This window comes from Terrapene carolina, unplaced genomic scaffold (assembly GCF_002925995.2).
Source record: "Terrapene carolina triunguis isolate 2854851 unplaced genomic scaffold, T_m_triunguis-2.0 Scaffold84, whole genome shotgun sequence".
Classification (NCBI taxonomy): domain Eukaryota; kingdom Metazoa; phylum Chordata; order Testudines; family Emydidae; genus Terrapene; species Terrapene triunguis.
The window spans coordinates 39,810,738-39,834,381 of record NW_020664435.1 but is presented as its reverse complement, the minus strand read 5'-3'; the positions used below and the strand labels follow the sequence as shown (position 1 = coordinate 39,834,381).

At 43.7% G+C, this 23,644-nt stretch overlaps 1 protein-coding gene across 4 annotated transcripts in view; it reads right to left on the bottom strand.

Annotated features, from left to right (window-relative positions):
* Positions 1-23,106, bottom strand: part of MLLT10 (MLLT10 histone lysine methyltransferase DOT1L cofactor) — a 209,817-nt gene extending 186,711 nt beyond the window's left edge. The window contains exons 1-3 of one of the 4 annotated variants that reach the window (XM_024199587.3): positions 23,070-23,106; positions 22,627-22,795; positions 18,288-18,367 (exon numbers count right to left, since the gene is read on the bottom strand). In XM_024199587.3, the coding sequence (XP_024055355.1) occupies positions 18,288-18,367; positions 22,627-22,795 (249 nt within the window). In that variant the 5' untranslated portion in view covers positions 23,070-23,106. The other 3 variants (XM_024199595.3, XM_024199614.3, XM_024199609.2) reach the window with 3 other exon arrangements.
* Positions 23,107-23,644: the final 538 nt, after the last annotated feature.

Sequence of the window (23,644 nt, the reverse complement as noted above, 5' to 3'; positions counted from 1 at the left end):
ACCTCAATCTGGGACAGTTCCTCAGATTTGTCACCTAAAAAGAATGGCTCATGTTTGGGAATCTCCCTCATATCCTCAACCGTGAAGACCGATGCAAAGAATTAATTTAGTTTCTCTGCAATGGTCTTATCGTCCTTGAATGCTCCTTTAGGATCTCGATAGTTTAGTAGCTCCATTCATTGTTGAGCAGGCTTCTCGCTTCTGATGTACTTTTAAAATGTTTTGCTATTACTTTTTGAGTCTTTAGCTAGCTGTTCTTCAAATTCTTTTTTGGCCTAATTATATTTTCACATTTCATTTGCCAGAGTTTATGCTCCTTTCTATTTTCCTCACTAGGATTTAACTTCCACTTTTTAAAGGATGCCTTTTTGCGTCTCACTGCTTCTTTTACTTTGTTGTTTAGCCACGGTGGCAGTTTTTTGGTTCTCTTAGTATGTTTTTTTATTTGGGGTATACATTATGGTGTCTTTAAAAAGTTTCCATGCAGCTTGCAGAGATTTCACTTTTGGCACTGTACTTTTTAATTTCTGTTTAACTAACCTCCTCATTTGTGTATAGATCCCATTTCTGAAATTAAATGCTACAGTGTTGGACTGCTGTTGTGTTTTCCCCACCACAGGGATGTTAAATTTAATTATATTATGGTCACTATTGCCAAGCTGTCCAGCTATATTCACGTCTTGGACCAGATCCTTTGCTCCACTTAGGACAAAATCAAGAAATGCCTCTCCTCTTGTGGGTTCCAGGACTAGCTGCTCCAAGAAGCAGTCATTTAAAGTGTCAATAAACTATCTTTGCATCCAATCCTGAGATGACATGTACCAATATGGAGACAGTTGAAATCCCCCATTATTACTGAGTTTTTTATTTTAATAGCCTCTCTAATCTCCCTGAGCATTTCACAGTTACTATCACCATCCTGGTCAGGTAGTCAGGAATATATCTTTACTGCTATATTCTTATGATTAGAGCATGGAATTACTATCCGTAGAGATTCTATGGTACAGTTTGGTTCAGTTAAGATTTTTACTTCATCTGATTCTATGCTTTCTTTCACATACAGTGCCACTCCCCACCAGCACGATCTGTTCTGTCCTTCTGATATATTTTGTACCCTGGTATTACTGTGTCCCATTGATTATCCTCATTTCACCAAGTTTCTGTGATGCCTATTATATCAATATCCTCATTTAAAACGAGGCACTCGTGTTCACCCGTCTTATTATTTTGACTTCTAGCATTGGTATATAAGCACTTTAAAAACTTTCACTTTTTAGCTGTCTGCCATTACATGATGTAATTGAATGGGACTCTTTTTCATTTGACTGTTTCTCATCAGATCCTACCTGTATTTTATCATTATATATCAAGAGTCCTGCACTTAGAACGGAAGAATCCCATGCACTGCTACAGACTAGGGACCGAGTGGCTAGGCAGCAGTTCTGCAGAAAAGGACCTAGGGGTTACAGTGGAAGAGAAGCTGGATATGAGTCAACAGTGTGCACTTGTTGACAAGAAAGCTAACGACATTTTGGGCTGTACTAGTAGGAGCATTGCCAGCAGATTGAGAGATGTGATCATTCCCCTCTATTGAGCATTGGTGAGGCCTCATCTGGAGTACTGTGTCCAGTTTTGGGCCCCACACTACAAGAAGGGTGTGGAAAAATTGGAAAGAGTCCAGCGGAGGGCAATAAAAATTATTAGGGGGCTGGAGCACATGATTTATGAGGAGAGGCTGAGGGAACTGGGATTATTTAGTCTGAAGAAGAGAAGAATGAGGGGGGATTTGATAGCTGCTTTCAACTACCTGAAAGGGGGTTCCAAAGAGGATGGCTCTAGACTGTTCTCAGTGGTACCAGATGACAGAACAAGCAGTAATGGTCTCAAGTTGCAGTGGGGGAGGTTTAGGTTGGATATTAGGAAAAACTTTTTCACTAGGAAGGTGGTGAAGCATTGGAATGGGTTAGCTAGGGAGGTGGTGGAATCTCCTTCCTTAGAAGTTTTTACGGTCAGGCTTGACAAAGCCCTGGCTGGGATGATTTAATTGGGGATTGGTCCTGCTTGGAGCAGGGGGTTGGACTAGATGACATCCTGAGGTCCCTTCCAACCCGGATATTCTATGATTCCATGATCTTCCATCCTCTCCTCCTTACTAGGACATAGAGAATCTCCATTAACAGATCCTCCCCAAAGGATGTCGCTGTCCAAACCATGTGCTCCTCCACAACTGTTGGCTTTCCCCCAACCCTGTGAAGAGAAACCTCATGCTCCTACATATTGTGATTGCTTTTAGGAATAAAAAGGCTGTAAAGTTTGAAGAATTGTACCTGTCTGACCCTAGGCAACTGAATCCCAGGAGTTCAGAATCCGACACAGATTGGGGCTACATCCTCAGCTAGTATAAATTGGCAGAACCCCATTGAAGTTAATGAAGCTATTCCAATTTAGAACAGCTAAGAATCTGGCCCAATATCTTTCAAGTGGAAAATCTCTTATGGAGGTTTAAAAACAAAAAACCTGACCTCTCCTTAATCCAGCACCAGTGAGCTGTGCCTCTCTTCTACCACAGAACTCGGACAGTCCAGACTAAGTATTCAAACACCGGGGCTTAGCCACACTGCTTCTGTGTCCCACCAGTTGAATGCTTCCTAAGATGTAGAGGTAAATGCTGTTGGGAATTTTTAATTATCAGCCACTTTGAATTTTACCTGGATAGAAATTAGATAAGCATATATAGTGCTCTCTTAAGAGATTAATTCTCAAAAGAATCATTCTGCAAAGTGACTTAAGGCATTTAGGAGCCTTATTAAAATATTACTGGTTTCAGAGGTTTAGCCATGTTAGTCTGTATCAGCAAAAACTACAAGGAGTCCTTGTGGCACCTTAGAGACTAACAAATTTATTTGGGCATAAGCTTTCGTGAGATAAAACCCACTTCATTAGATGCATGAAGTGAAAAATACAGGAGCAGGTATAAATATGTGAAAGGATGGGAGTTGCTTTACCAACTGTGATGTCAGCCTAACGAGATAAATCAATTAACAGCAGGATACCAAGGGAGGAAAAATAACTTTTGAAGCAGTAAGAGAGTGGCCCTTTACAGACAGTTGACCAGAAGGTCTGAGTAACAGTAGGGAGAAATTAGTATTGGGGAAATTAAGTTTAGGTTTTGTAAATATTGTTTTTGCTAAAATATTACTCACTTTCAATGTCACTTTAGGCTCCTAAGTTACTTTTGAAATTTTTCCCTTACTCTGTGGTGCAAGCGAGTTTTAGCCTGCATTTTTCCTTAGTAGTAACAGGTGACCTTTCTGCCTCTGGAAGCTGCCATGAAATGGTCTCAGTGAGCCTGAATTACTTCTGACACAGGATTTCTGATTATGACATATGCATCCCTTAGACATTGTTTCATGCATCTGGCAATAAGGTCTTTTTACTAAGCCTTTAGGGTGAGAGGAAATGAAGATATCTGCTGATTTCCTGAAGATGGCCATATATTGTCACCACTCAGACATCCAGATTGTGCCATGCCCTCTCCCACTTGTGCTATGAGTTCAAACACAAAGAGGACAGGAATCTCTGGAAGATGTTAAAAAACACAGTACCAACTTTAGCCAAAGATTCTTTATTGCAAAGTACTATAATGTAATTGTGGAAAATGCACTATGGCTCACAACTGCTTAGGACTACTCTCGAGCCCCTTCTTACCCATGTGACAGCGACTAAAAACATGCCTTGATAGACAATGGGTAGAGTGATATGGAACTCATCAGTGTAAACAGATGAGATGCTAGAGCTTGCAACATTAACTGAAACAGTCATGAAAGCAACACCAGTTCCATTACCAGTTTTCAATGATAAACTGCTCTAAAAAAATCTGGACACAAGCAGAGGGTCCACTAAGTACTGAGACAAACCTGCACTAATTACACTATTCAGGACTAAGATGTGCAGAGAGACAGTGCAGTGCTACCCTGAAGAGAGTCCAATAGTTTGGGGATGAAGAGATCCCCAACCCCATCAACCACAAAACATCATCACTATGTTCCTCATAGAGAAGGAGACCCCTTTTCACTATCTCAGTTTACATGAGATAATAGAAAGCCTGCCTGAGGCCATAAGCTGTGCCCTATGTATTCCACAATTCCAAAGCAGTGAAATTTACCCTTTTGCTGCTCAACTGTGCTCCAGAATTTGTTTGCATTTGTTTTTGTTTTGTTTAAATGTTGCTTGCTAGCCTGCATGGCTGCAAAAATACATCTTTAAAATTTGAACTGATGCAGTGACACCTCACTGAATCTGCAGAGAGCCTAAAACGATAGCTCTGAAGCGATCCCATTCATCCCAATAAGGATGGCAGGATTTTCACAGCTGGAGAATCTGGCATCCCTTCCCTCCCCCAAGATGCCAATGAATTTGGGTTTTTTTCACCTGCAGAATTTGTCATTTTGTACAGACAGGTGCCAAGTGTTTTGTTTTCCATCTCCTTGGCTACCAAAACCTGCCTCCAGCTGCCTCTTGCTCTCCAACTTTCCTCACAAGAACGAGTTAATTAGATTCTAGTGTGCAGAGCCAGAGCTGAAGTCAAGCTTGCAGCCAGGAAGCTGGAGAACCAGAAATATAGGCTCGTGAGCTGAACAGCCTGGAAAACACTACATCAGCTGAGGCCTAGAAAATAGTCTACTGAAGCCAGCTACAAGTTTCCCCTGTCCCTTGTGCTCATGTAAAGTAGAACCTCAGAGTTACGAACACCAGATTTACAAACTGACTCGTCAGCCACACTCATTTGGAACCGGAAGTACACAATCAGGCGACAGCAGCAGAGACAAAAATAAATAAATAATATGCAAACACAGTATAGTAGTATGCTAAACAAACTACCAACAAAATAAAGTTTAAAAAAAGATTTGACAAGTAAGAAAGCTGTTTCTGTGCTTGTTTCATTCAAATTAAGATGGTTAAAAGCAGCATTTTTCTTCTGCATAGTCAAGTTTAAAAGCTGCTTTACGTCAAGGTTCAGTTGTAAACCTTTGAAAGAACAACCATAACTTTTTGTTGAGTTACAAACATTTCAGAATTACGAACAGCCTCCATTCCCGAGGTGTTCATAACACTGGGTTTCCTACTGTATACAGTTCTGAGCCAGGCAACCTGGAAAACATGTTGAAAATACCCATCCTCTGATATAATCTACTGAAATAAATAAACAAATTCACTCCTAGAAAGAGATCTCACTGAACCAAGATGAAGAGGAAGGCCTATGCTGTACAGAGGGAGAGATTTGTGTAGATGGGTGGTAAAAGAGAAGAAAGAACAAGACAACATGAGGGGAGGGGAAAAAATAAACAGTAGCAAAATTGGACAAGTTTTTATTAAGAAACAGCATGTTGACCCTCCAGCACCCTGTGAACTTAGAATGCATTTAATAAAGCTACACTTGTTCTGACCCTCTGGGCATATACTACATACTATACTATCAAAGGCACAGATCTACAAATCTTTACTTGTATAACTAGTCAATCACATGACCAGCCCTATGGAAGCCAATGGAACTACTCACCTGAATTAAGGATTTTCATGAAAGTAAGGGTTTGCAGGACTAAGGCTGAAATTTCCCTTGAAGCAGTAAACAATGTGATTGCATGTGAAGGATTAATTTGCAAGGTTTCCACAGGAAACATTTTATTTATTTCTTTTTTAAATGGAAACGCCTAAATTGGTTTCCCTGGTAGAAATGGACTAATTTCGAGAGATGGTTAAAATAAAGAAAAAAAAAAGTTTCACAAAAAATGTTAAAGTTGTTTTTGTTTTGCAGGGTTAAAGCTGTCCCCTCCGCCCTTTTTTCCCCCAAAGTTTTTGTTGTTGTTGCTTTTAGTGAAACCATTTAAATTATTTGTGAAATCATCATTTAAATTCCTCATTTACTGAAACCCAGGTTTTTAAGCAAATAAGAAGCTTCCATGGAGATTCTGCAATTTTGAGGTCCATTTTTGCTAAAAGTTTCGTTTTTGAAAAGTCTTTTTCCAAGAAAAACTTTAAAACATTTTATCCAGCTCCACTAGTTTCACATGATTGCTATCAACTCTTACCAAAAAGATTAGGTAAATGAAAATGGTAGATGCTTTATGGAAGGTAAGTAATTAAGGAAATATTGTAATGCAGTATTTTGTTACATAGGTACAATATGATAGAAGATAGATTTTAGTCAGTAATGCCACTAATCCAAAAACCCATGCAAAAGATTCCATTAACATGAGTTGGGGGCATGGGTGGGGAGAAGGGACATATGACATGCTGCACTTCTGAGGAGATCCTCTCTCAACACCTTTACTGAGGCCTTGTCTACACTGGCAAGTTTCTGCGCAGTAATGCAGCTTTCTGCATTTTAACTCCCGAGGTGTACATACTGCCAAGCCATTTAGTGTGCAGAAACTGCGCAGTTGCAGTGCTGTAAAAAAACCATACAACTTTCTGCGCCGGGGTTACAGCACTGCGGTGCCAGTGTAAGCACCCTGGTCCGTTACAGTGCTGCAACTGGCCTCCGGAAGGTGTCCCACAATGTCTGTTCTTGCTTCTCTGGTCAGCGGTTTGAACTCTACTGCCCTGCCCTCAGGTAACCAACCGTGAGCCCCTCCCTTTAAATTCCTTGGGAATTTTGAAAGTCCCCTTCCTGTTTTCTTGGTGATGCATGCAGTGGTGTCAACGCATCTTTCCAGGTGACAATGCCTACTCCACGCACCAGGTGATCCCCCGCTTGGAGCAATTCTAAGCTGCTGGATCTCATCAGCATTTGGGGAGAGGAGGCTGTCCAGTCCCAGCTGCGCTCCAGGCATAGGAATTATGATACCCATGAAAGATTTCACGATGCATGACAGAAAGGGGCCATGACCGGGACACACTGCAGTGCAGGATCAAAGTGAAGGAGCTGTGGAATGGGCGCGGGAGGCAAACCGCCGCTCTGGTGTTGCGCCCACAAGCTGCTGGTTCTACAAAGAGCTGGACGCGATACTCTGTGGCGACTCCCCCCTCCACTGCAAAGGCCACTGTGGATACTTCGGAGGCCTGCATGCCAGTCGAGAATGGACTAAGCCAGGAGGAGGAAATCTTGGACGAGGATGTGGAGGGGGAGTAGGACCCAGAGGCAGAGGACAACTCGGAGGTCAGAGATGCATGCAGCCAGGAGCTCTTCTCTACCCTAGAGGCTAGCCAGTCACAGCTGCTGGAGCTTGGCGAAGCGCAAACAGGAGAGGAGGCCCCTGGTAAGTGGCTTTGATTTTGGGAATCGCTGAAGCGAATTGTTGGGGGCAGGAGGGTTGCAGAAAGCAGGCCTGTGTCTGTATGATGCGCATACCACCACATGCCTAGTCTGAGCGGCAGAACAGGGTGTTGACTTACTCCCTCACTTCACAGGAATCTGCCTCAGATCTCCAGGAAAATCTCATGGATACACTAGGCAACCGCTGCTGCAGGTTCTTTGGCAGCATTGCTTTGTTTCTTGCCCCATTAAGTGTAACTTTCCCAAGCCACTCTGCCATCACCGGGGGGCTGGACGGGAAGGGATGACTATTGCTGCACACAGGCGAGCCACATAAAGGCCAGGGCGGAAGCCGCAGTCTTGGAGAAGATCCTCCTTCTGCTCACCCTCAGCAGCGATATATCTTCCATAATGAACACAGCCTGTGGAAAATGTGGGGACAGTAATGATTATAAGGCCCCCCCACAGTACTGGCTCTCCCCAAGAGCCACGTGCCCAGTGTACAGTATGGTCTGGAACGCTAATTTTCCCTGCTGTTACTCGCCATTTTGAGGGTCTTGTGGCTCATGTGTGCTTGCCTGGGGTTAGCCAGTTAGTGACAGGTATGTGAATAGTGGCTGTGTTTTAAATCACTGAGGGCTTGTCTACACTACCGCGGTAGTTCGACGGCTGGCAATCGAACTTCCGGGTTCGATTTATCGCGTCTGGTGTGGACGCGATAATTCGAACCAGGAAGTGCTCGCCGTCGACTGCGGTACTCCACGTCAGCGAGAGGAGTACCGCGGAGTCGACGGGGGAGCCTGCCTGCCGTGTGTGGACCGCGTCTGAACCGCGGTAAATTCGAACTAAGGTATGTCGACTTCAGCTACGTTATTCACGTAGCTGAAGTTGCGTACCTTAGATCGAATTGGGGTGTTAGTGTAGACCAGGCCTGAGTCAGTGGTCTGTGTGTTGCAAACAATACTGCTTCTTTAAAATGTTGCTTTTTGGCTTCACAGATTATAACCTTGGGAGCCCAGCCTCCCTCTTTGTTATCACCAGCTGAATGGCTGAGCAGAATTAGAAAGCAACCACGAAGAACTAAAGAGGACTTTCTGCGTGATGTCATGACGCACTCCGCAGCCAAAAAAGAAGAACTGAAGGAGTGGCGGGACAGCGAGAAGAGGGACCGAAAGGAGAACGCGGTGTGCCAGAATGAAGCCACGGAGCGGCTCTTAAACGTTATGTAGCGCCAAGCGGTCACGCTGTAGGCGCTACTAGCACTGCAAACCGAGCAGCTCCGTGCCTACCCTCCCCTGCAGCCGCTGTTACAAAACTCTTTCCCATGCACCCCCCCAGACACCGCCAACACTCTTATCAACCTCCTGGCTCCAGTCTGTATCTGCTGCTTTTCATTCCTCCCCTGTCACAGTCCAGCACTGCGGACTCCCAGTACTACACTCAACATCCATCCCTCTGCAGTTTAGCCCTGCTGAAGTACAGTACCTGCTGCACTGTACTCCAAAGGAGAAAGTTGGATATGATACCTGGAGATACATGAATCTTTAACCATCCCAGGACCCCACCTCCTCCTGGGACCCTCCATTCCCCCTTGCCCCATACCCCTCAGTGCTGAGGTGTTTTTTTGTTTGTCTCTCCCCTCCGGTTGTTGTTTTTTAATAAAATAATTGTTTTGGTTTGAAAGCAATCTTTATTCCATTAATTGAAAGCAAAAAGAGCCCTGCAAAGCAACAGGCTATTTTCTTAAACCTTAAAAGTGCATCGTCTGCACCAATCACAATCACCACACTCCCGAGCATAGCAACAAATATTAGTGGTTTTCAACTTCAAATTGCTGCCTCAAGGCATCCCTGATCCTTATGGCCCCACACAGCACCCCTCTAATAGCCCTAGTCTCTGGCTGTTCAAATTCAGCCTCCAGGTGCTGAGCCTCAGTGGTCCAGCCCTGAATGAAGCTTTCACCCTTCCCTTCGCAAATATTATGGAGAGTACAGCACGCAGCTATAAGCATAGGAATATTATAATCAGCCAGGTCCAGCCTCCCATATAGACAGTGCCAGCAGGCTTTTAAACGGCCAAAAGCACACTCAACAGTCATTCTGCACTTGCTCAGCCAGTTGTTGAACCTCTCCTTGCTGCTGTCAAGGAGCCCCGTGTATGGCTTCATAAGCCACGGCATTAAGGGGTAGGCAGGGACTCCGAGGATCTCAGTGGGCATTTCGACTTCCCCTACGGTAATCTTCTGGTCCGGGATGAAAGTCCCTGCTTGCAGCTTCCTGAACAGGCCAGTGTTCAAAAAGATGTGTTTGTCATGTACCTTTCCAAACCAGCCTGCGTTAATGTCTGTGAAATGCCCATGGTGATCCATTGAGAAATACCCCCTCCGATTAATGTGATAGGTGGTTTGGTGCCAGAACTGGAATATGCGTGCCATCTATTGCCCCTCCGCAGTTAGGGAAGCCCATTTGTGCAAAGCCATCCATAATGTCATGGATGTTGCCCAGAGTCATGGTCTTTCAGAGCAGGATGCGATTAATGGCCCTGCACGCTTCCGTCAACATGAGTCCAACAGTCAACTTTTCCACTCCAAACTGGTTAGCGACTGATCAGTAACAGTCTGGAGTAGCCAGCTTCCCCAGTGCAATCACCACATGCTTCTCCAATGGCAGGGAAGCTCTCATTCTCGTGTTCTTGCACCACAGGGCTGGGGCGAGCTCATCACACAGTCCCATGAATGTGGCTTTCCTCAAGCCCTCAATGTGGCTTTCCGAAAGTTCTGCAGCCACTGCTCGTCATCACAGACGTACATGACGATATGATCCCACCACACACTGCTTGTTTCCAGAGCCCAAAAGCAGTATTCCACTGTGGTCAGCACCTCCATGAATGTCACAAGCAATCTCGTCTCGTAGCTACTACGCGTGGCGAGATCAATGTCGAACTGCTCTTGCCTTTGTAGTTGAAGGAATAATTCCACTGCCACTCGTGACATGTTAGTGAGAGCGAGCAGCATATTGGTCAACAGTGCAGGAGCCATTCCTGCAGACTGAAGAGGTAGAGCAGAGCGCGCAGTACACAAACCATTGAAAGATGGCGACAAATGCGGACAGAAGCACAGGGATTGCTGGGATCCAAAGCAATGCATCACGGGGCATTGGGACAGGTCCCAGGATGCCCCGCGACCCTCTCCACCTTCCCACAACTCTTAGCGGCAGAAGAGGAAGAGATGCTCTGTGGAACAGCTGCCCAGAGTGCACTGCTCCAAATACCGCTGCAAGCGCCGCAAGTGTGAACATGCTATTGCGCAGGCAGATGACAGTGTGAACACACAACAGCGGTTTCCCTTCAGCACTCTCTGAGCGGTGCTGTAACTCTGCCAGCGCAGACATACCCTGAGATTAAAGATGTGATCTCCCTCCCTTTACTACATCCCAAAAAAATCAGAAGTATAATTTAGATTGACATTTTTCTCTCTTTAAATTCTTTTTATAGTAGATATAAGCAGTATATGCAAATTGCTTAGCTTACATGTATACTTTCCATCCCAAATTGTATTTTGCCCAGCAAATCACATTTATATGTTCCAGAAACCATTCCTACATTCCATACACTTTTTTCCTGTAGGACAACTGATTCATATTGTCAAACAGTGGCGAACGGAGTAAGATCATTTAAAAAGACATTTGCTTTCAGTTAAAAAAAGCTTTTAAAATAATCACAATATTTAAGGTTAAAATTAGCAAAGTATTTAATAAGCACAATGATAAACATGTTATGTTAGAACATTATGATTCTGAAAAACAGACATTCAACATCATTCTGGCTTCTCCTCACCGTGCACTGGAGAGGAACTGCAACATAATATACAGAACATACTCTTCTGTAATTCCTAATATTTAGGCATAAATACTCATGTTGGTTTTAGTAATTTTTTTAAAAAACATAAGAAGGCACTACTTTTTTAAACTTAACATAAACCAGGAAAGATAGCAGAAATTATGCTCCAACAGGGTCAATTACTTCATTGCTTTACTTCTCAGTTTGCTTCCAAACATCTCTGCTCTAATGCACACTATGGAATTTCAAGGGCATTTCCAGATGTGTTGGAATGCCAACTCAACATATTCTCAAAGCACTATGACTGGATTACAGAAAAAGACAAAAGCAGCTGATCAGCAGACCAGTGGGCAATAGAGAGCAAAGCAGAGCCACTGGGCAAGGAGGAGGGGCTGGCCCCAAGATGCAGCAGCTCCCAGGGCAGCTGGAGGAGGCTGGAGGGTTTACGGCCGTTCCCACTCCGAGCCACCACACCCCATGATCCATGGCTGCGGGGCTCCCTGGAGTACTGGCCCCGCTGCAACCCCCAGGGATCGGGACTCGTGGTGGGTGATTGGGACCATCAAAGTAACGGCCAGGCCCATCCAGAGCCTCTGCCTGGCACTGGCAGCACCCGAGCCCTTTCCTTGTTCCTGGGCAGGGGGTGCCTGTGAGGCACACCAGGGTGCTGGGTTGGTGACTGAGGCAGGGCTGCTAGGTGACCAACTCAGGGCACTCAGCAGACTGCTGAGGCGGAAGGTATCAGCAGGGGCTGGTTATGGCACCTGCCTGGCCCCTTCTCCCTCTCACTGGCCCTGGTCACTGCTGAGGCGAGGGGCCATGTACACTCCCAGGGACCATTCTCCCTAATGGACGTGTGTTAACAGTGGGCTGCAGTGCCTATTGCAGCTGCACAGGTGGGCCTCAAGGAAAAAAAAGTTTGGGAACTCCTGAGCTACAATATTCTCAGGGGAGAAAATAGTGTAAATAAGTGTTATTTTTTTAATAACTAGATCTCTTCTATAAGAGATTGTTGCTAGAGACAAAATATCTGGTCTGTACAACCAGACAGAGCCAGGGACTGCACATATCTCTGACAACTTCTGAGAGATCAGATTTTTTGAAACTGACCAATCAGAAACCATGAACTTACAGAGAGGGATGAACTAAGCAATAAATAATTTATTTGCCAATATCCAATTTCTAGATGCAGATTGGACCTGCAGTTCCAGAGGCAATTAATAGAAAGACAGACAGGGCCAGTCACAGAATGTGTGCGTCAGACTGGCCAGAACGTCTACATCTGCTGGTGATAACTCCTCTTAAGACTCACAGAGCCAATGTGAAACTTCCATTACTCTATTTACCTTGTCCTTTGCTTTATCCAGGACTGATAGAGACATAGTCTCAACATACAGTGCCCCGCTGGTGAGGTCACTCTCTCATCCCACTTTGGAGATTCAAAAGTTCCTGGAAACCTAAGAGGCAGTATGCTCCCACTCCCAGGTCCTACTCCCATTCCTGTAACTCCTTCCCATCCAATATCCAAACTGACTGTGCCCTCAAATCCATCCTGCACACATTCCCCTTCCCTTTGACCTTCCTTCCAAACATAAAAGATTTGATGTTACCAATATTTCTCTTCCTCGACCTCCCACTGTGGCCTATTCCAACCTTATTCCTGAACCCATCTCAATATGTATTACAATCACTGCCTCTCAGAAAATCCTGTATTTCACTTGATCAGGAAAGTGAATGGGGTTTGGTTATGCCCCTATTCCTACTGCTGCCTCCTGAATACACATAGTAGCCAATGGAAGGTTGCTGTCTAGCCAGCTTAACCTGCACTTTCTTGCTTAGCTACACCTGAACAATTTTTATACCTGCACAGTTCTGGAGTCGCAGCCTGACAATCTAGCACCCAGACTACACTCTTCCTTCCTCTGAAGCACTCAAGCCCTTAAAGCCACCACCTTTGAAAATCCTCAAGATAGCCATCTTCCACTTTTGCCTCTAAATGGCCCCTAGTTGTTTTTGTCCATACAAACTTTTGAAATGAGGAAGGGTCTGAAGAAAGCTAGGCAGCCACATGATGCTCCAACCAGGATGTCAACTGCCACAATGGTCCAATTCTCCTGACTCACGACTCCTAGGAGGTACTAGAAACCATACAACCACTGTGGGGAACCAACAAGGGCCACAGAGACCTTCTGTCACTAAGAAGCAGCCACACAGGAATTGTTTCTGGGGCACACCACTACTACAAGGGAATTACTGCAGAAGATTGTTGGTGCCTTATCCCCCAGAGAGAAGCATTTAAAACTTAAAGAATCTACTGTCAGCTCTGTACTCAAATAATCATCTCTTGATGCTAGCAAACTTGCTAATCACCACACAGTCTCTACTGGGGAAAAGATAATTGAGAAGTCTGTAGCAAGTAACTCATGAGTAGAAGGAAAACCTCAATACTTCATATATAAAACAACTTGGCATGTTATGGAGACTGCACCTGGTCTCCATTGTCAAAGATGTCCTCCTGGAAATGGACAAAGATCAAACACATGCAGATTCTATTAAATCCATCAAATACATTTGATATCATTGATATATCTGCAGACCCTGGCAGGAACAGACTTACTGTATTTGCATTGAAGTTAATATTTTTCCCCCCCAAGAAGGTCCAAATGGCAGTGTTGACAATTTGTCATCATCCCAACAGCTCCTTCACACAGGCTGCTGCTTCGTCAGCCCTCTTATTTGGTGTGTGGATAGAAGGTCATTAGAGAAGAGACACTTCGGGATGCAGTTCAACAGTATGCCGATGATACTCAGTTCTGCATCCCTTTCCAGGCAGTGCAGTTGCAAGTTCCAGACTATCAATTTCCCAATATTTAGTTAAGACTGAAGTTTGAAAGTCCTACTAGATGTAGCAGGAATCTCTATGATCAAAAAATATCTCCTTATTAAATTTGAGTGAAAGGTTGGATGTGACCTACCTTCCATAATCAATGTTAGAAGGCTAAGGGAAGCAACCATAGAAGATTGCAGAAGTTCATCAGCTACTTAGAGAGCTTCTTAGCTTTTTGTTACAAAATTTCTCTGCTTGGAGGTTCTGGTTTATTCCTCAGTTACGTCTAGATATTCAGATAGCAAGCAGATAAAGCACTCTTAATCCTCTAGGCCAGGGGTGGCCAACCTGTGGCTGCGGAGCCACATGTGGCTCTCCAGAAGTTAACATTCAGCTCCTTGTACAGGCATTGACTCCGGGGCTAGAGTTACAGGCATCAACTTTCCAATGTGCCCGGGGGGGGGGGGGGGGTGCTCACTGCTCAAACCCTGGTTCTGCCACAGGCCCTGCCCTCACTCCACCCCCTTCCACCCCCTCCTCCGAGCCTGCGCGGCCCTCGATCCTCCCCCACCCCACCCCCAGAGCCTCCTGCATGCCACAAAACAGCTGATTGGGAGGTGTGGGAAGGGAGGGGGAGGCCTGATCGGCAGGACTGCCAGTGAGCGGGAGGCGCTGGGAGTGGAGATGGGGAACTGATGGGGGGCTGCTGACATATTACTGTGGCTCTTTGGCAATGTACACTGGTAAATTCTGGCTCCTTCTCAGGTTCAGGTTGGCCACTCTTGCCCTAGGTCCCTTCTTCCCCAAGATGCATCTTCCTTCAAGTTTCACTGGATCTCTCACCAGTTATCCAAGCCTCTACCATCTCCAGAATGGATTACTTTCAGTCTGGGACTACACTTCAAGCCTAGCTGAACACTATCTGAAACAGCATATTCTGTGTGTCTACTTAAAGGTACTTCTCTCAGGCAACATATTGCACTTGTGCTTCAGAGCTAAACTATTTTCTAAATAGTTTCCAGGTGCCACTCAAGATGTTGGTTTATATTTATAAAGCCCCTTGTGGTTTGAATCCTGTGCATTTTATAGACTACCTCTCTCTCCCCTTGTGTGGTAGCCATTCAACATTTGCTATTACCTAGAAGACTGAAGTCAACAATCCCTAGACATTTTTGTTCAAGGGCTGGGCAGTTTTCATAGTGGAAAAACCATTCACTGTATAATTTATTCCCTGTTTTGGTCCAACAGTCAGAAAGCCTGCTGACCATTAGAGCACAAAGTAAGGCCGACCTATTTACTCAATTTTTCTGAGAAGAGAGAGCTGAGTGGGGAAGTCTAAGTTTTTGTTTGTTAGGTAGGATATTAATGACAACACTAGATCAATCTGAATTTTTTATTCCATATTTTAAAGACTGAACTGTTCATGTGCCCAGGTTTTAGCACAGATGCATTACTTAGAAGTCTAGATAAATACTTATATTTACACTGAAATGAACAGATGGGAAAACTCTAGGTACACAAAAGGTAGCTTAAACTTTAGTAGCTCTTTTTTATCACAACACTAAAACTTGATCCTGATCAAAAGGCATAAAAGCCTCATTCCATCAATTTAAAACATGCAGGTAGACTGCTGGGCCTGCACAGGGATGTCTACGTTGGAGCTGGAAGCAAATCTACAAGCCCAGATAGACAGACTTGCGTTAGCATGCAAAAAACAGCTGGGTGGACATTGCGGCAGAGATGAAGGCTCAGGCTAGCCAACCAAGCTTCAGCCCTCCCTACCCCAACTCCAAGCTCAGGTGGCTAGTGCAAGCCTTCACCAGTGCCCCAACATCCATGCAACTATTTTAGAGTGCTAGTGTGAGCCCCACAAATGCAAGTCTGTCTTTCCAGGCTGGAAGACCAACTCCCAGCTGCAGTGTAGACATATGCCATAGAGCCCCACTGAAGTCAACAAGGCTCTGTGTGGTTCCAGCCAGCCATTCAATGTTGTAAATTGCAAGATCTGCAGCAAAGTCTTTATTATTATTTCCCATTACACCCACAATACTGTGCAGGTGTTTTCTTTTGGGTTTGTTTGTTGCTGTTTTTCTTTTGCTACCTAAGGAAACATACACACTATCCAGCTTATATGCAGTTCTACAACAAACATTTGAGGCACATATAATGGGAGCTTGGCACTCATGTTTTTCCTTACTAAAATTATTCCCTCCACAGTTTTACTATGAATAAGGGCTAGAGCCCTGGCCATGTTATGGAAGCATTTGAAATAAGGAAACTAATACCATGGTATTCCTTTAATTATTACTAAATATTATGAAGACTGCATAATCATTCTGGTAATTGGATCCATCCAATAAAACATTTGGCTTTAAATACAATAATGGGAGAACAGACCCTTTTAGAACCAACAAAACAGTAGTACAGACAGTTAAAATCCTTAAGTCACTAAGGCAGATACGACAATTTTCACCTGCTTTCTTGTTTAACTTTGTTATTTCAGATATCTGAGAAGTCTTAATTACATAAAACATGGATAACTTAGTTAAGGCTCTGAATGCTTTTTAACATTGATCAATACAATGTTTTTGAACTTTTCATATCAGGGCTCAAATGCCCCAATCAGGACTGGGGGCTCATTCTGCTTGGCACCATACAAAGCACAAAGATATGGCCCCTGCTTCAAAAAGCTTACAATCTAATATTTTAAGTGACAGACAAGGAGAGGAAGAGATAAAAACTGTATTGGGTTGTAATATAAAAATGTGCAATTTTAAAATTATTAATAGACAAAATAAGTGCCAGCTACCTCCATCTGCCCATCAACTAAGCAATTAATTGACTTCTTAAGTGTCATGGCAGAAAGAAAAACTTTAGTGCACAGAAACAATGAAATCTAGTCTCCCACCAAATCAGATTTACTTGCCTTATTAGCATTAAGGGCAATTAACCATGTTTGTAAAGCAACTGTGCATCAGTGGGAGAACATATGCCTAGATTTTCATGCTCTTAAACTCTAGTTATTATTTTAAAGTAAAGAGGTAGCAGGACACAAATAATTGGAGGTCTGTTCAATATAATACAGGCAGTTTTATTCTGATTTTTTTTCTAGACAGATATGCAAGCAGAGGAACTACATTTGACCATCACACTTGCAAATTTAAGGGTTTGCTTTCATAACGCACCTTCTTATACTACAACTATGTCCAAATACCTGGTTAAGACAAAGTTCCCATTTACAGAATGGACCTTAACTGTGTTCCATAACGTGGCCAGAGCTTTAGCCTAGTTATGAAACAGTGTTAAGGTCTAGTCTACACTACAATACTACAAATTGGAACAATACTGTAACCAGGTCACAGATCAGCTGTGTTGGAATTGTAGCATAGACAGGCCCTTTGTTAGCTGAAAACTGAGGCAGGGGGTGGGGGGGGGGTGACAGATTGAGGAGTTTGGTCTCAGAGGTTGTCAATTTAACTACAGAATAGATATAAAATGGTCAAGACCAGTGCCAGCTTTCCAAAACTGCCCTAGCACACAGATTTTACTCTTGACCTGGAGGGCTCACTTCTAGTGGCTGAAATGATAGTTCACTCCCTGACAATACTTTGCCTCTGCTGAGGGTACCAATAAAGGTGCCAATCAGAGCCAAGCATGATCCTTCTGATTTTAAAAGCACCCAAAAAGGTACATCAATTTTATCTGATTACTGTCTAATTTCCTCCAAAACAATTTTTTTTTCAGAGTTACATATAACTTAGTTGTGTGCTTAAAAAATAAACAAAAAACCCACACTTTTGTTCTGGTAACAGAAGGATTATCTGAATCCTTCAATTTTATCTTGCAAAATTTGGACCGTAAGAAGGAGAGAAAATTCTCTGATTAAAAACCATTTTGGGACAGAACTGTGGTATAAAATTGAATCCCCGACTGATAGGGACACTATCAACTTTCACAAACACACTAACTCTTATGGACAATACTTTTTAAAACTATTCCTGTTTCAACACCCAACACTGCTGTAAAATATTAGAGAAAAAAAATATTCTTTTTGTTCACTTTGTGAACTTTGCAAGACTTTTAGTATACAGTTAATCAGTGTCCCCTAATTGTGTGGGTCTTTTACACAATACAAGCGGGGACAAGGTGACAACTTTGGAAAGTGTGGTTATAAAACCACAAAAATGGCCAGAGATACTTAGGTGCAGATGTAATACCTGAAGCTAGTTTAACTTTTTTTAAAAAACTGTATTTCAAACTGATGGTGTCCAATTAACATGGAATTATAATAGAAAGTTCAACAAATAATGCTCAATAACATCGCTACTAAGCAATTTTACAGTATTATTTAATAAACAAAGCACCTACCACTCTGGCTGCTCTTTCCTGAGATTCACACTTCCTGCAAAACCAAGGTCCGGTAGGTACTTGAACAATTCCATAGCAAGCTGTTTCAGACAAGATAAAATATTTTAGCAATCATAATACAGTACAATACAATAATACTTTGTCCGTTATAAAACTTTTCATCAGCAGAGCTTGAAGCATTTTACAAAAGGGGTAAGTCTACTTCTATGTGTAAAACATGTTATGCCCGACACACTGTCAGAACTACCTCTCAAGCTAATGGTCAAGTACAAGCTACTTGACCTTTAAGTTTATGCAAAATAATTGTTTTGATTAAGTAAAACAAACTACAGCATACCTTACATTGTGGAAAAAAGCAAAAATTGTTCAAATATAATAGATGTTTTACATGCAATATGTTTTGCTAAAAAGACAGCTTTACAATAACAAACATCTGTCATTTGTAGTAAGTTACAATATTTTTTGAGAGAAAAGGTAATCATGCTAAAAATAGAACATAGTTGGGGAAAAACTGTCACAAAAACCCAATGTTTTAATTTCAATAAGATGACTTTTCCTGCACTTGAGTATTGCAGCAAGCATAAGGTGTTCTGAAGACTAAATGTAGAAATAATATTTTGTCTGAAGAGGCAAATGGAGCTACAAATATGACAAATCTGAACTGAAGAATATCAAAACTGGATTTAAAGCCACAATACATTCTAAGGCCCCAATCCCTGAAACATTATACTTATAAATTACTTGCACACATAAGTAGTCCAACCAAGTTCAGAGTAAACTCTTGTGGGAAAGACCATTATAGTCCTGATTCTGAAAGCAGATCTGCACATGTGGATCCCTATTCCCATATGCAGGGTTTACTGAGTTCAGAGGGGCTCCATGTAGGTATAAAGGTCTGCCTGTCCAGATCACCTTACAGAATTGGGGTCTATGTTTGTATGGTGTATAACAAAAGAGGGTCCTATAATAGGATCTGTTTATAGTTCAGATTTTAAATATGCAGAACAGGTAACTTAAAGTAATGGTTCTCATAGCACCAATAATTGTGTCCTCTTGGAACCTCAAGTACAGATGTGTGTATTCTGTTTTCCACAGGAGCAATAATTTTGCATTTGACTTTCTACATTTAAGATCTCCAAGGCTGTATGAACCCAGTGGTTTTGCATTTTGCTTTAAGTGCCAGATTTTTTCAAATTCTAAATATGCAGTGAAGTAAACAGTAGTGATTAAAAAGTCACCTGACAAGTTAACTACAAACAACAAAGGGGATAAGTGGAGGGTGAATTACGAACTAGTAAAGTACTCTAAACACCTTGAGCATTACATTTTAACTTAGAGGGGGAAAACAGTACATGCAATATAAAACAAACATTGTCTTCTGATATATAAAACATGAAGTTAACATCCCTCAAAAAAAAAAAAAAAATCCAACCACCCTACTACATAAGTCTATCCATATTCAGGTAATGATGAATCAGTTATCAAATTTTCACCTGCACTATTCAAGTATTAAAAACTAAAACATATTGGTCATCCCTTTTTTGATTTCTGTGTGCTAAAGTTCTGTAATATAGCTGTAATAAAGAGAAAACATTTTGCTTTATTGTCCTACCGTAAACTAAAATTGGCAAAGACAAGCACAGATACTCCCCCAAATAAAGAAATTCAGCATTGTGACTTGTTTGCATAGTCAAACAAATATACACTACAATGTTTGAAGTTTCAAAATATCATCAGAAGCAGTACAGCAAATCTGACAACCTTCCTGTTGAAGCCCTGTCTCAGCACGTACAATTGGAAACTGGCAATAGACAGTGCAGAGGCACATAGCATATGGTATAAGGAAGTGAATGATAGGGACAATTCAGGGAGAGGGCTTGGCAAGTCAGGTCCAGATCCATCACAGTTAGGCAGAGTCTAAAGTGGCATATCTTACATTTCAAATTAGCAAAGTTCCAGATATATTTGCATCTGTATCTTGAACATCACTTCTGTGCATTAACAAATTAAAAGATTGTTTATTGTTCAATACATGACTTCCTTATGCTTACACCTTTGTTACTGCTAGACAAAGTTTCTTCAAGATTGTTAGGAGCACTTATCTTCTTAGAGGATTAAATCATTGGCAAGTTTTAAAGCTTGTTTTGAACTAGACAAGAGTGAAAAACAGGTATCTGAGAAGTCTGATAAGAAAAAATAATGCTTGGATTTCACAGATAGCCAAATAATTTTAAGTCAAACTTCCCAAAAAAGGAGATGTTTAATTCTTAGACTAATAAGTAGTATGAAAATATTCAGTCCCAAAGGGTATTTGGACAGTTATAAGCACCTTTGAAAAGTCTGTTATAATGGAAGTGCCTCCTCTACCAGTTCCACAACGTCAACTGTCAAGATGTGCACCATTTTTATTAACATACACTCAAAATATACTACACTTGTAATACAATAGATCTAAGTCAGTAATTCTTCCTTTTCTGCAACCACCACAATAGTGTTTGACCTCAAAAACGTCCTTCCATGTTTGGATTTGAATAACCATGGCTGTAATACAGTTATATCCAACTTCAGAGTCCCTGTCTACATTAGGGGCATTTTCCAAAACTTTCCCCATATTGCTAACACTAGTTTAGCTCCACGGGCAATAGAGATGTTGACAATCAACACAGAAGGGCTGCTACCACCTTTTTAAACACTATCATATGATCCCACTCAGAGCACCATATTTAAGACCCTAAGACGCCCAAGGTTACGAACACTTATGAAGCTGAACTGGTGTTAGCAAAGGTAGGATACGTATATTTTTTTTAATTTATTCAGTTTGGCATAAGTGACTGCCTTCTCCTTCTGAAAACAAATACTATTTATGTTCTGGTCATTCTTCTCTTATTCTAAACCACATCAAAACAAAAACCCAAGCATGACTATAGACAAACTAGGATACCTTTCAACATCAATTTCACTCTGAAGACAGGGCAACCCTGAATCAAAAACAGACTCATTACACAAGCTGCTCTTCAGCCTCCACTCATCTCATGACACCAAGTTCTTTACAATGTGCAATTTCATTCCTTTGCAGTTCCATCTGGCTTGCCCCTGCTTTCATTTTATGAACTGGGAAGTAAGTTTCACAAATACATGGTATATCTAACCCAATGTAACAAACAATTTCAGATATTCAGACTAATGATCTGTATATAAGACTCCCGCTTTTCCACTGTTCTGACTTGTTCAACATATTAAAAAAACATCAGAGGACACAGGGTTTATTTTAGATGCAGTCAGCTTGCTGTTGGTGGAAAGAGAAACTAACAACTGCCATTAGTTCCTTATTTCTGCTCTTCATTTAAAAATTATGATCATTTTGTTCCTTTTCTAGTCGGGTGAGAATACCACAATCCAGTCTCTCCCCCTCCTCACAAAGAAAAGGCAATGCAATGACAGCAGCAAAATAATCACACATATACACTGTGCACTATGGCCTCTGAGCTGAACACCAACCAATCTTTTTCTCCACTAATCCAAGCAAATCCAACTCCAGTGAGTAATACCAGTCCCTCCGCCATCAAAGCCACCACAACAGGAAGTCTCCACATCTACCAGATACTATCAGCCAAATGACATTCAGGGAAGGAGCAACAAGAGGGAGAGGCAATATATTTTATTGGACCAACTTCTGTTGTTGAGAGACAAGCATCTGAGCTTACACAGAGCTCTTCTTCAAGGAAAGGAGCTCTGTGTAAGCTTGCGCGCTTGTCTCTTTCTCCAAGAGAAGGTGGTCCACTAAAAGATATTACCTCACCCCTTTTTTCTCTCTAATATCCCGGAACCAACAGAGCTACAACACCACTGCAAACTTTCAGGGGAAGAGGCAAGCAGAGGAGGCAATCATAACAGCAGAGTCTCCCTTTGCAGACTCCTCCCTGCCTCTCTTGTTCAGGTTTCCCTCAGACAGGTGTCTAATTTGGGGGAGAGGAAATGGGGATGGTCTATGGGGTGGGCCAGGGCAGCTGATGTGGCAGGGGCACGTATTCGGGGAACAGGAGGGAGCCGTTTTGGAAGGAAGAGGTGCAGGTTGTGTTAGGTGGGGATGGAGAACGTGTGGAGTGGATGTGCCGTGAGAGCAGCGGGGGGGGAGGGTGGCTGGTTTCAGGAAGAAATGGTAAAAGAAGCTGTGGGAGACCGGGGTTGAGAGAGAGGGAGGTTTGGGAGGCTGTGAGGGCAGGTCAGAAAGGGGTGCAGGGCACAGGGTGTGCGGCAGGGGAGGGTCTCAGGTGGGAGAGAGGTAGCCGGATGTAGGAGACTAGCTACAGGCCGGGCCCGGGGGCGGGCACTCACTCACCTTGATGCACTGCGACACTGCAGCCGTGCCCGTCGCAGTATACCAGCGGGTTCTCGGCCCAGCCCCTCTCGTCGGAGCACACGCAGCAGCCGCCGATCATCTCCTTCATGCTATTGGAGAACTCGCCCTCCAGTGACACAGGCAGCAGCAGCGGCTCGCTGGAGACCATCTAAGGGTTAAAAACACCGTCAACACCGCACACTGCAGCGCCCCTGCCTCTCTCCCTCCCCCGGCCGGGGCTCCCCCTCAGGCACTCAGCCGCCACCGCCGCCGCCGCCACAGCAGTGATTTAGGACCCATGTCCGCGGGCCGAGTCTCTCCTCGCCCCCACCCGGGCTGTATCAGTCAGTCAGTCACGAACGCACACAGAGGCAGCACACTGAGGACAGCAGTCTGCAGGCAGACAGGCAACCCAGCAAGGCCCGCGCGCAGGCGCGCTGTACCTCCCTGTGGAGAAGGCCTGGGTCCGGACTACCTCGCGGTGCCTCATGGGCCACCAGTGGAACGTGAGCAACGGCAGAGTTCTGACCCTCCAACGGTTCTAACCAATACCCAGACAGAGCGTGCGCGAGGCAGAGGCCGGCTCAGGGAAGGGAGGGCCGCCCCCCTCGCCTGCGCTTGTGTGAGAGGGAGCGAGCGCGCGCGCGCCGGAAGACTTTAGTGTCTCTGCCACCTGATGTGCGAGCTGCCCGGGCTGGGCTGCGTGGGGGCGCTGCTCCAGCACACAGAGAGCGGCAGCTCGGGCCTGCTAGCCTGCCTGGGCCCCTGAGGGACACCCTCCCCCCTCCCGGGTAGCCAGCCCCTGACCATTGGAGCAAGGGCCCAACACACCACCGCCTGGCACGCCTGAGTCGGGTGTTATCCATCTTATCTGTGCAATGACCTGTGTGTAGCGGCAGGCCAGCCTCCTTTCAGACCTGCCTGTAAAATCTCATACTGGTGGGGCTATGGCTCACCGGAGCCGTTTTACCTCCCCCTCGCTGTGACTGCTGCACTAATACATTCCCGCTCCACCCCA